This window comes from Equus asinus, chromosome 3, assembly GCF_041296235.1.
Source record: "Equus asinus isolate D_3611 breed Donkey chromosome 3, EquAss-T2T_v2, whole genome shotgun sequence".
NCBI classification, from domain to species: domain Eukaryota; kingdom Metazoa; phylum Chordata; class Mammalia; order Perissodactyla; family Equidae; genus Equus; species Equus asinus.
The window spans coordinates 128,049,184-128,062,777 of record NC_091792.1 but is presented as its reverse complement, the minus strand read 5'-3'; the positions used below and the strand labels follow the sequence as shown (position 1 = coordinate 128,062,777).

Genomic DNA, 13,594 nt, shown 5'->3' with positions numbered 1-13,594 from the left:
AGTGCTTTGGAAGGTGTGTCAATCCCTCAGTTTCACTGACTTGCCAGTTAAAATGTAAAACGTTTAATACAAATTTCTGGAAAGGGATACTGCGTGAGGCCCCTTATCCTGACTCCCTAAGAAGCCTCAGAGAAACGTCCCCAGGTACACACAGAAAGCACTCTCAGGAAAGCTCCCAAGCTCACCACTGCTTCTCGTTACTTGTGGTGAGTAATTCCGCCAGCTCTGATGACAGTGGGCAATAAAGGAAACTGCAGCTAGTTTGCTAAGACAGACTGAAAATTTCCATCAGCCAGTCACTCTGAGTAAGCGGAATTTTCAGACTGGCCAACGGGGTGGGCTCTGGAGCACCTGTGCCTTGTTAATACTGGCGTTTTCATTCTCGGTGGTTTTCTCAAGTATGAGGCACCTGCATCAGAATCACCTGGGGCGGCCGTGAAGCGCAACAATCCACGCCTCCCGCAGCCTGGCCCCAGGCCAGCTGAATCAGCAGCTCAGTGTGGACCTGCAGAATCTCCACTGCTAACAAATACTACATCTGCGTCTTAGACACGCTAACGCTGCCGAATCACTCGGGCATCCCAGGAGGGAGTGTCCTTTTTGATAAGTAAGGCCTTCTCACTGATAACGTTTTTCACTGTGATGTCCTCGCCAGAAAATATCTTGATCCCTGTCCAGAGTAAGTCAAGATTAGGTCTTTCCAACCAATAAAATTGCTGTTGAACTACACAGGTTAATATTTGAGCTTTCTGATATGGATTTTTCAGGTATGAACAGTGTTTTTGTGGGCACTGTAATCTTTCTACTTGTCTAAGTCTGTGCTTATTTGCACCTGCTAAATCAACTGTGTACCTCTTGATTCTCCTCCTCACCCTAGCTGCAAAGTAATCAGCTGTTAATATTGATGAAATGCTATTATCTAAGCAGTATTTTTAATACAGGAACTTTTTAAAAACTGATAAATTTTCGGCAAGGTATACTTTAGGCACTAAGGAAAATTAAATTCTAAATAAACTTGGGGGCAAGTATTCTTGAGAAGGTAGCTAGATGGGGAGGGACAGGGGGCGGGCCATAGGCTGCAAAAGGAAATCATTTTACTAATTTTTTTTTTATTCCATGTCTTCCCTTCCTCTGTGATTTCCCAACGCGCCAGTTTTGCTGGAGGTGGTCTTCTCTGGTAGCAAAGAAAATCTGAATTTAAAGCGTGAAACATGAGGTGCTATGCGATGCTTATGTGCCATTAAGTGAGAACACCAAGGCTAAAGCAAACGAAGAATTTTTAAAGAATTTCTCGATACCAAGTAGATGGGCCACATGAAGCCTAAAAGGTCTCAGAGGAAAAAAACCAAAATACAGTAAAGGCTGAACACTTGCACGGGGGAGCCACAGCCAATGCGGTGAAATGAGATCACAGATGGCGACACTGAGCGGAAGGATGCAGTACCTCGGAGGCATGTTACTTTAACTGGATCCAGAGGGCGTCTTTCAGGACCTGTCTCTCCTGACTGCACTGACCTTTTCCTTTTCCCAAGGCCGCATGAGTACTTAAGCTCATCGGTTGTGAAAACAAATCTGATGAGGTATCGAAGGAGCCGCCTCCCGTCTTTCTTTGAGGAATTTACAGCCTCGTCCCACTGTTTGCTCGTTATGTAGACAGGATAGTTGTTCAACAGCTGCTTGCTCCCCTGGAAAAGCGAAATATTTTCTCATTACCTACGTAGCCAGCCAGCCAGAAGCCGAGGCGATCTCCATTTCAAAGGCAAACCTGCTTTTTAACCAAGCGGCTCTGCTGACAATGAATTGGGTATCGAAGAGCTCGAGTAATTGCTCACTCTCAGAACGGGCACTTTTCAAATTACATTTGCATTTTCTATAAGAAGAGCCAATGAGGTATAATGAACACCTTTGAAAGAGGAGCTATTTATAACTTGCATTTTAACAGGTAGGTTAAAATGTGTCAAGATCCAATGACAGGAAACACTATTTAAATAGAACCTGTAACTTTCCTTTTCAATCTATGAAAATATGCAAAAATGACTTTGAAGAGTGTGATCAAACAGGTCCCTTCCTCCTTTGGTTGGCGGTTAAGTACTTTTAGAAACGATGCTGGTGGTCTATCTTCATAAGGTATTACTCGTGTTTAATGCACCTAACACTTGATAGCCCTCCGCATTACAGTGGAAATGACATTAGAAAGTGAATTTAAAAAAGGGGGAATTGTGGAAACTGAAAAAAATAATTATTAAACATAATGCAAAACAGATTTCCTCAAATTACAGCTTCTGCAAATGCCACTATGTCAACTCAAAATTTTTCTTACTTTTCACCTTCATAATTTATGTCTGCTATAAAATTCCCAGGCTAAATAGCTACGGAGGGACTAATTACAGGGATTTCTGCAACATTTATAAGCCATGTTTAGTCGACTGCACCTACACAACCATTACGTTAGTTCTGGCTGTCCATAAAATTCTACAGTCCAGGACAAATTAATTAACCCATGATCTCAGTTTTAATGTAGTCCTTCCCCAGTAATTAAGGTGTACAAAATAAAGAAGGGAAAACTCATTCAGTTTTACAACTCTGCAAATTTACTACAGGTTATAAATTTGGCACTGTTTGGGTCTGATAGGGTTTTATCTCAAAAAGTGCTCTGTTCAATTAGGCACCGAGATGGGCAAATGGCATAGGAGCCAACAGGAAAGAGGCAGCCAGATGTGGCTACGAAACCTCCACTGGATGACACGCACGGGCACTCATCTCCATGGCATTGGGTCTCCCTTGAACACAACAGTGTGACTGTTTCCTTTTAGGGAGGCAGCTGAGGCACGTGGTTTGTGCTTTGAATTTAGAATCAGCTTGGGTTTGCCCTGAATCTTGGTTCTGGGTCTTATTTGTTGTGTTTCCTGAGCAAGTTACCTCAACTTGTTGGACCAAAGTTTCCCCACCTTGTAAAACAGGAAGAACTAAATCATCACGGGTTCAGGAGGTATTTGGGAGCATACGCCAACCCTTGGCTCTGTGGATTACAGATGTTCAGAAGATGGGCAGGAGCCCAAAGGCCCCAGAGGTTTCCTCAGCCCAGGCTGCTGTTTCATGGCAGGAGGTGAGAGATGGAAGGATGACTGGAATCTGGCAGTGCTGACAGAGGAGCGAGGATGGAAGATGGAGAATGAAGTGTGTTAGGCAACCACTTCACTGAGCCAGGGTGTGGTAGATTGAAGAGTGAAGACGATTCCCAGGAGAAATGGTGGTGTCCTTCACAAGGATAAGGAAGAGGGGGCGATGGCTGGGCAGAGGAGGAGGCCGATGGCAAGGAGGAGAATTCCACTGCTTCCCATGCACAGGGTGAGAAGGGATTACAAGAGTTCCTATTGTTGACCCCTCAGCCCTCAGGAAGCCGCGTGGGGTCTGGGGCAGTTGGGAGCCAGGGCGGGTTGCCTCAAACTATGAATTGTGTGAGAAGTATTTCTGTGGAAGAACCTTGCTAGTAACTGGCACCATTCACTGAGTGGTCGATGAGCAGCCTGAGGCTACCCCCCACACTCTACCCCTGGCCTCTTTGCCCCTCACAGGCGGTGGTGCTGGGGTGATGACAGAGCTGGGCTCTGGGGCAGGCCTCGGGCAGATGACTTATCGGCTCTAAACTTCAGCTCTCTTCAGTCAAAATAAAGATAATCCAACTTGCAGGTTTGTGGTGAGGAATCCACCAATCTCTTCACCTGAAGATAAGAAGCCCAGGAAGGTGGGCTTTCTACTTGCTTCCAGGGCCAAGAACAGTGCCTGACACACAGGAGGTGCAGAAGGCGTTTGTCTAATGACTGATGCAGTAAACACCAGCGTAGCTGGCACAAAGTGGACACCCGAGAATGGTGGCTGCAATGAAGAGTTCGGACTTTGTTTTTAACTGCTGTGGCACTGGGATATCTGAAGAGCTTCTGAGGAATATAAATTGGCAAAGTTAAACACTTTAAGGAGAGCGGCAAAGACAAGGAGCCATTAAAAAGAGCTACTGGGGACAGCGGACTTCTACCATCCTTAATTTAAAATCATCCTCTTGGTTATGGTCCCTGTAACTGCACTTATCAGCCTTAGAAAAGGAGACTGTGTGGCTCGTTTTTAAACCCTTCACTTATTTAATGCTGTACGCGTTTGAAAACCAGCTTTCCCTCTGGTGTGCGAGCTTACCTGGCAAGCCAGGGCTCCCACAGCTGTTTGGCCAAGGAGGTTAAATCTTTTCCCAGGGTCCCCCAAGCCGAAAGGCAGAGCCAGGAACCTATCCCTGAATTTGGAGTCCCCCCTAAAACCAGAGCCGAGTCTATTTCAAGATGGGAGGTACGTGAGAAGAGGGAGCTGCCAATCCAAGGAAGGACCTTCTCTAACTCTTAAAAAAACACACTCATACAGAAGAGCTCAACAGCTCTTCTAAAACACAGCAGCTCTCCATAAGATGCAGTTCTCATAAAATGTCGAAATACCATTTGGAGGTAATTTTCTTCAAAAAAAAAAAAAAAAAAGAAAAGAGAGAAAGTAATTTACAGCCCCAAACAACTCAGAATGCTTTCTGTGTTGTGAATGAGATTTATCAGACTGTTTTAGCATAGTTAATAGGAATAAAATGTGATAAATAATACTAGTAAGAAAATGCTCACATGACTGAAATGACAATAAAAATAGTACAGTAATAATGACGATGATGGGTAATCAAAGTTTAAATAGTCCTATCCAGAGGAAATGTAGATATTCCCCCTATTTTTATTTTTTAATATTCTGCTTGCATATTCTCAATTAGCCACCAATAGGTTGCTAACCTCTGACCTATTGTTGGGTCACTTTGAAAAAAACAAGATCAACAACCCTCAATGTTGTCACAGGCTCATAATCAAGTGGAAGACACAGTTACTTAACTTTTAAGTAAGTTCTGAATTAGTCTTACGAGCAACATGCTCTATGAGCACAGAGGGGGTGTGGCAATCAGGGAGAGCTTCTTGGAGGAAGTGGGCTTTGCAGAAGTGCTTTTTGTATACATACCAGAAATGTCAAGTTAAGAAAGGCTGATCCTATTCTAGAGAGCAAAGGATTTTAAGCGTGTGACACTTAAGTGTGGATCTGCATTTTAGAAAAATGCCTTTCCAGTGTGGAGAATGGAGAAGAACCAGCTGCCACAGTCCAGGTGAAAAGTGATACAAGTGAATTAGAGAGAAGAGAGACTAGCGTGGCTGTAAAATGAATGGACGTCAGGAATGAGGAAGAGGAAAAGAGCTGGTGATGCCTCAGAAACTTCTGCCCCAGGTCAGTGCTGCCTTTACTGAAGAGAAAACAGGAGTAAAGATGAGTATTCAGAGGAGGTCGTGAGTTTAAAGGTGCACACTGGTCTAGAGCTGAGCCCTGGGGACTGGTGGACTAGATCTAGATTAGGGACTTGTTAGTCTACACGTAGTTGGTGTTCAGAGAGAGAAGATAACTGACCAGAGGAAGGCATTGGAGAGTAAGAGGAGTAAAGGATGGAAATCTAGAGAACAGTGGATGGAAAACTTTGTAAAGGATAATAAGAAAAGGACGGGGTTGGGGCTGTCCTGGTGGAGTAGCTGTTAAGTTCGCACACTCTGCTTTGGGGGCCCAGGGTTCGTGGGTTCAGATCCTGGGCACAGACCTACACATCGCTCATCAAGCCATGCTGTGGTGGTGTCCCACATACAAAATAGAGGCAGACTGGCACAGATGTTAGCTCAGGGCCAGTCTTCCTCATCAAAAGAAAAGACAAAGAAAAAGATAGGGAACCAGAAGAGAGTCCTGACACCAAGAACAAGAGAAAGAGACAGAGAGAGAGCAAGGAGGAGGGGTGAGGTCCTGCGGATGAGACAAGGGCTGGAAAAAGGGCCCCTGGACTGGACAGTTGGGCAAGCACCAGGGCCCTCTTGCTGGGCATTCTGCTAAGTAGTGGAGGTAGAGCCAGGTTACAGGGTTGGAAGAGAAAACGGAAACTAAAAGAGTGGAGATAACGGATACTAGTTTTTCAAGTGTTTAATAATGAAAAACATGAGGTCACCACTCTGCAGTTGTCTTCCATGACAGGCACTGGGGAGCTGACGGGGATGTGAGCTGGGCCTAAGATTTAAGGAGCGAGACGTGTGGTGGTGTAGAATGAGGGTGTTGACAGAGGATGCTTTGGGTGATGGAAGGAGAAAGAAAGGATAGGAATGGAGACAGGGAGGGAGAATCAAAGGAGGGCTTATTTTCAGAGTGGGAAGACTTGAGTGTGTTGATACTCAGGAGAATGACCCAAGTGCTGTTAGCGCCATTGAGTCGATTCCGACCACCAGCCACCCTGTGGACAGCAGAGCGGAAACCACCCAATCCTTTTGCGCCATCTTCTCATCTTCCGGTGCTATATCAGACAGTTGTCCACTGCTATTCATAGGGTTTTCAAGGCCAATTTTTTTCAGAAGTGAGTGGCCAGGTCCTTCTTCTTATTCTGTCTTAGTCTGGAAGCTTCGCTGAAACCTGTCCACCATGGGTGACCCTTCTGCTATTTGAAATACCAGTGGCATAGCTTTCAGCATCACAGCAACATGGAACAATCACAGTATGACAACTGAGAGATGGGTGGTATGGTTCCCTGACGGGAAAATGAACCCGGGAATCTTAACTACTAGATCACCAGGGCTGGCTAATGACCCAGTAACAGGGAGAAATCAGGGCATAAGACAAGGAATAACTGATGGCACGAAGTCCTGGAAGGAGGAGGGCAGTGCCAGGTGGGGACCTGTCAGCAATGCCAAGGTGGAGGGGCAGTGCTGCCTCGGGGACGCAGGGGATGCATGAAGGTAGAAATGAGTGTGGTGGGATTCAGTGGACTGAATTCAACTTGGTGTCCCTTACATTTGTGCTGAATTCAAGATGGGGAGGGTGGTGGGACTAGGCATGGGCTGGGGGCCTAAGGAAAGCAGCAGACCTTTGACGTAGCTCCTCTCAATTACAGGGAAAGGGAGCAACTGCCAAACAAGTCTCAGGCCACCCCCGGAGGTGACAGTTTCAATCTGCACTAGGCCAACTCCACGTTTTTCATCCTCTGGTCTCTCTGATGTGCAGAGAACTGCAAAGTAGTATGTCCTCATATTTCTTCAGCAGAGGCATGGGATCAGGGTGCAAACAAGTCAACAAGTGTGCAACTGGATCTACCAAGTGTAAGCACGAGGATGGAATTTTAAGGTTATTTTAACTAGATGCAGTTAACGTCAACGGATATGTGATGACGAGATGAGAGGGTCAACATCCTATCGCTAGCACAAACGACCCACCTTGCCAAGTGAAGAAAATTTACGTCAACAGAGTATTATCTATAGTTATGAATCTAAGACATTTATAAGCCTGGTAAGGTGCAGTGCAATTCCTTATTCTACTAGATTTAGGTTCTAAAGTCCCTAAGACAAAAATAACATATACTCAAAACTGAGCCTTGAAAATCCTGTAAAAATGAACCATGTTCTAACAGATAAACCACTATCATCAAAACAGACCACTTCTCCTACACACTGGAAGTGCCTGTGATTTCTTCTGCTGAAGTCCAGAGGAAGAGAACTCTCATGTTAGGGGCCCTAATGTCTGGAAAACACCTATCTAAACACTGGAGAATTTTACTCAGTGTGGGAGACACTCCAGGCAAGGGGCATTCTGGAACACTAGCTCTGCCTGAGGGAAGGACAGGTTGGTGTCTTTCATTTCAGGGACATCTGTGCCAAAAGAATGGTGGAAGACTTGCCCTCACTATTTATTTCTTTTTTCCCTCTCAAGAGTATAGAGTTGAATCTTCATGATACATGACCTTTGAAAGGCATGATCTTTCTCCACTGTATAAATACTCAAAGGTAACAGACCCATAAGCCTCAGAGAGTCAAATATGCATTTTTCTAGCCAGTCTGTTCTGGTATACACAGGTAAGCTATCAAGAGGCTTCAGCTTAAGGAAATTCCAAACGGAACAACACTTGTTACTAGAGACCTACCTCGGTCGGCTGGTCAGCTGGCTGTGGGATCATGAGTTGGTTGTGGTGTTGCAGCACCGTCTTCAAGTAATCTAAAACAGTCTGGCAGGGCACTGCATGGAAGAAATTGCAACGATTACACATTAGCTATCCTGTGACAAGAAAATAAAAAGCTTGAAGGTTTAAAAAGATTTTTGATGTAAATTTCTAAAAGAAAAAAAAAAAGACATTTCCTAAAGGAAATAGATGCTTCTTTCATTTGACATCCGTAGTTATTTCCGTTTGTAAATATAGAACAGATGCTTCTGTTTGGGGAGAATTTTTAGGCTCAGCACAATTCACTGAAAACTTTCAAGTCAAACTTACTCTAAGATGAATTTGGGTCAACAACGATGATCAATGAACAACTCACAGAAGAGACGTGTCTTGTCTTCTTTGACTCAAGTTGCAGCATTAGCACCCAATGATGCTTTTTAAAATGAAAGTACTGAAAACTAAAGTTTCACTTGTTTTTAATCAATAATATAATACTCATTTTTAATGACAGATTCACTCCTAGTTCTTCAGTTAGCAGGAATTCCAGGCAATTCAGACTTGCTTCCCAAACCCAATACATCTGGCCATGCAGTTCTTACTGTAGGGGTCCCAATTCTCTCTCTTCTCAAGAAACTCAATTGATCTAGTCCAATTAAGATTCGGTTATTACGTATTTCATTAGCCGTTGCACTATTTTTTTTTGAGGCTTAGTCTTAAAGAATCACTGAATAATTACAATAAAACTGAACAGATATTGGCCCAACATAGAGCCTGACATTTTTTGTACCATCATATAAATAATTCCTACATCTTAAGACTTATATTAGAGACCTTTCAGGAGTATTAACTAATTGCTTTTAAAGGTCTTGGTAGTTTAGTTAATAACCTAATTTATCAAAATTATTGCCACCAACTGTCTTAGCTGTGTGTCTGCCTAGGATGTTTTTGTCACATTAGGAAAATAATAAATATTTAACCTAAGCTCCAATTTTAAAGTATCACCACTGAGTGTTCTTCGCTTTGGTTTTTCTCACCACTTTTTTTTTTTTTTAAGATAGCAAACAGAAGGCATCATCTTTATCCACTGCTAACACTTTGGCTTTTCAGGTGACATCACAGTGGAACATAACATATCAAAAACTACATCAACATCCTTTTGAAGAATCTGAACAGCTAGAAGTAGAATTAGGTTAGGAAATTCTTCTTCTTGCCAAAAGCATTTTCTTAAATAACCACCCTTATAGATCTGTGTCTTATAGACCTTGTCACAGGCCACCCTTGAAGAGTCATTTGAACATAGTCTTCAAATTGAAGCAGCATTTGCTGAACAACCACAAAAGTCAACCAAAGGAAGGCATGGGTGTATCAGTTTGAATTTGGCCTTTTATTAAACCAAAGTTTAATAAAACCTGTCAAGTACTTCTAATTTCACCAGCCTTTAATTAACTTAAAAATCTAACCAGTAGGGGCCGGCCCGGTGGCGTAGTGGTTAAGTTCACACATTCTACTTTGGTGGCCTAGGGTTCACCAGTTTAGACGCTGGGTGTGGACCTATGCACTGCTTATCAAGCCATGCTGGGGCAGCATCCCACATAGAAAATAGAGGAAGATGGGCACAGATGTTAGCTGGGGGCCAATCTTCCTCAAAAAATAAATAAATAAATAAATAAACTCTAACCGCTTTACTGATGCCATAGCCAGTGAGAATGAACCTCCTGGCAACAGCCATTCTTAGGGGGAAAAAGAAGGTGGCTTGAGAAGCTCACGACGACAGGAGCAGGTTTGCGGTTGAGTTCAAGGTTTTCACTGTGTGGCCTTTGGGACTTCACTTACATCTGCATCAAAGCCAGGCTTGAGTATGAGGACCCTAATAGCAGCACTGTGTCCTCCACAGTTTGTGGTCAGAATCAAACACAACTCTACATACATCACTGCTTTGTCAAGTGACAGGAGCGAAGTATGACTCTGGACTTAGTTTGAAAGTTTTAGTAAAATCTGTAAATACTTATAGACTCATTAGGATTTGAATGAAACTTCTTTCGATCCCTTACTCATATTTTACAGTCATTAAGATGTTTATGAAAAAATGTTTAAATGAAGCACAAAAATGCTTACAAAACTGAATATTCTGCATGACCTCAACGTTGCTAAAAATAATTATGTGCAAAGAGAAGAGACTGGAAGGAAATAAACAAAAGTGTTAATAATTAACAATCATGTTTTAGTAGCAGGATTAGGGTAGTTACTAATTACCTCTATCATCCTTGTAAAAACCAGTTGTAAAAAATTTCTACTGTGGGCATATATTATAATAATTTAGAAGTTGTTTGAAGAATGTCTGTGTAACTGTCTCCCCCCATCCCTTGCTATATATCAGTTTCAGTGTTGCTTATATAGCCCTGGAAGGGCTTGGAGGCCAACTCTCCCATTCTCTACACCCCCAATATTTAGGCAGCAGCTCAGTTAAGAGCAGGACCAGCTGATTCAAACATGTTGGAAGAAAACAGAATTTCACATGCATTTCTTGGCTGCAGGGGGCTCTATTTAAGGCAAGTGGGTCCTGAAGGTTGATACCCGGGCACAAGCCTGAAGGCCAGGAAAACTGAAGATGAGGCTTATATTTAGCCAACTGAGCCAACTGTTAAAAGACTGAAACAGCCATGCCCTTGGCCCTCTGAGTAACCCCCTCCCCTCCGGCCCCTTCCTGATGAACTCCGGGGCCTGATCCTTATGAGGCATCCAGCCCAGGGCCAGAATGTGCCCCTGCTCTTATGGAACATCACTCCTGCCAGGGGCTCTTTGGGGAGCTGCCTAGATTTACACAGCAAAGCTGTAGAATCAAGTGAAATATTTTTGGTAAAAAAAACAATTGGTCAGTCTGGAAAGTGGAGATAGTTGTGTCTACTAAAGGAGGGATGAAAGGGGAAGGAAACGTATTATCCTGACCCACAGCTCCACCGTGCTGTCTGCCCAGGAGAAGCACGCGGCACTGAAAAGGGAACCCGGGAAAACCCCCATCTTCTTTCCCCTGTTCCGTTACCCTACAGTGCTGTGGACACACCGCGGAATTTCACAGAGAGGAAATGGGGCCCTTGCAGATGGGGAAAAGGGCCAGCGTGGCACGCGAGGTTCTTGTAGTCCAGGCCGGACATTGCTCCTTGGCCTCCAAGGGAAGAGAGAGTGAGGCCAGTGCTCACAGCAGCAAAAAGATCAGCGGGATCCTCAAGGAGCCGATGATGCCCCAGAGGCCTTCCCACCTAATTGCCTCCTCGTGCCAACTCTGAATTTTAAGCAAGTCTCTCTTTCTATGAAGAAGCTATCCCCGTAGACCAGCCACTGGGAAGGTTTTATTTATTCACTTACTCATTCTGCAAAAGAAAGTCAGATGCATCTAGTAGGTCTAATGAGAAAATAAATGAGGGCCCAAAAACCGGAGGAACTTTTATTAAAGGGAAGGGAGGACATAAAGGTACCTCAAATGATCCTAGTACCTATCCTGATATTGTTATTTATAATTCCGCTCCCCTCTATCTAATAGCATTTTAAAGTGCATATCAGACAATCCTGGAAAGAGTAAAATACCTGGGAAGAAAAAAGCAAATTTGGAAGATCTTTTGTGTCAACAAAGTAAAAATTTAGAAGAATGGGTTACAAACAGTCCATCAGGTATCTGAGACAGACATGGAGATGAATGTGTTGCTCTCAAGAACAAAGAGACCCCCGAGCCGGGATGGCTTGTTTACGTCGTGGTCATGGTAAATCCGTTAAACCACAGACACGGTCTTCAACACATTCCAAAATAATACTAGCACTTCACAGTTAACTGACAAGACTGCTTGGGAATTGGTCCTAGAGTAATTCTTGGGTACTATTTTTTTTCTTAATGTACTGACTCTGGCACTTATGAACTGTGAGATCCTAGGCAAGTTCCTGAACCTCTCTTAGCCTCTGTTATCTCATCCGTAAAACAGGGATATTTCCTACTGCATGCGGTTATTGTGAGGAGTAACTGAAATCGTACATGTAAAGCAGAAGGCACCCAGGAAACATCGTCTAATATAAGCCATTGTTATTTTTCCCAAATAGGAGTCTAGCAAAGCGAGTTCCTCCCAGAGGCCACTTACTTGACTCTGCTGACTTGGCTGTGTATTGTCTGAGCGACTGTTAGGTAAAGCTCTTCTAAGGAAAACTGCTCTGTTTTTGCTCATATTAAAGGTGCTCAGGTCTCAAGTATGTACGTCTCACTGCAGATCACTACATTAAAATCTTGATCAGAGTTTCTATTCTCCTTCTGCAAGTATTATTAAATCTACCTTGCTATATTATTGTTTTTAAAGACTCAGGGCTGGCCCCGCGGCCAAGTGGTTAAGTTCCCACACTCCGCTTCGGCGGCCCAGGGTTTCACCAGTTCAGATTCTGGGCTCGGACATGGCACCGCTCATTAGGCCACGTTGAGGCAGCGTCCCACATGCCACAACTAGAAGGACCCACAAATAAAATATGCAACTATGTACTGGGGGGATTTGGGGAGAAAAAGCAGAAAACAAAAAAGATTGGCAACAGTTGCTAGCTCAGGTGCCAATCTTTGAAAAAAAGAAAGACTTAAAAAATTTATCTCAAAATATACCATACATAATTTTATGGGGAGATTGAAATTACTTACTGTCTTGACGATCATGCCCTCTGGGTGCTTATATCATCTTTAAGTGTCCTATTCATATCGTCTCTGTAAAGTATAAGCTCCTCAATCATACACATCTAGAAATAAACGATGAGCTTTAAGTATTACTCAGCCTAAGGATGCATAGTTATGCTTTTGATAATGACAATGTCCTGTCTCCGTTTAATCTAATTGACATGTGTAGACGCTACAACATGCCTGACGCTGGGCTAGGAAGTGGGGATACAAAGATGACGTTCACTTAGTCTGGGCCCTCAAACACGTTACATGGCCTGCCCTCCTAGTGTCAGGACACCAGGAGGGACAGACACCCAAAGAGCAAAAAGTTCCCCTAATACTGGCTGTAAACAGAAGTGTGCATGTGCTATGGAAAGTGGTTAATTCTGCCTGGGACCTGGGGAAGGGTTTGTTACAGAGGATAATGTCACTTGAACTGGGTACTGAAGGAGGAATAGGAGTTTCTCAAGTGGGGAAAAGGAGAATATGTTCTTAGATTGGAAGGAGCAGCAGGAGTAAGGGAAGACCACAAGCAAGTATATGGCTGCTCAGGAATCACAAACTGTCCAAAGGGGTTGGAACAATTGGTGTATGGTGGGAACGGAGGGTCGAGTCTCCAAAAATGAATAGAAGATTCAGGTCGTGAAGAACCTCACGTGCCACACTGAGGGTGCTGGAATTTACTCCAGAGACCACATGAAGCCTTTAGAGCTCTTCAACAGTGAGTGATCTGGGTCTTTTTCAGGGGAGAGGGCCTGGAGTTAGGGGGGGAGTTGAGTGGCTACTGCAATAGTCCATGTTGTGAGATAAGCCCAGATTAAAGCAATGGGGAGAGAGGGGAGGAACCCAAACTGATGGACGTGTAAGAGGTGGAACCCAGAGGAGAGGAGACTGAC

General features: G+C 43.8%; 1 protein-coding gene and 1 long non-coding RNA gene across 3 annotated transcripts in view; one reads left to right on the top strand and one right to left on the bottom strand.

Annotated features, from left to right (window-relative positions):
• Nucleotides 1-13,594, bottom strand: part of BEND4 (BEN domain containing 4) — a 37,060-nt gene that overhangs the window by 8,576 nt on the left and 14,890 nt on the right. Inside the window, exons 3-4 of one of the 2 annotated variants that reach the window (XM_014857156.3) lie at nucleotides 8,006-8,097; nucleotides 1,445-1,685 (exon numbers count right to left, since the gene is read on the bottom strand). In XM_014857156.3, the coding sequence (XP_014712642.1) occupies nucleotides 1,445-1,685; nucleotides 8,006-8,097 (333 nt within the window). The remainder of the gene's footprint in view (nucleotides 1-1,444; nucleotides 1,686-8,005; nucleotides 8,098-13,594) is intronic. The other variant, XM_044767762.2, reaches the window with a different exon arrangement.
• LOC123284763 (uncharacterized) lies at nucleotides 1,557-12,528 on the top strand. The gene is made up of 3 exons (XR_006526097.2): nucleotides 1,557-1,942; nucleotides 5,121-5,292; nucleotides 6,983-12,528. It is a non-coding gene; the product is annotated as an uncharacterized lncRNA (long non-coding RNA).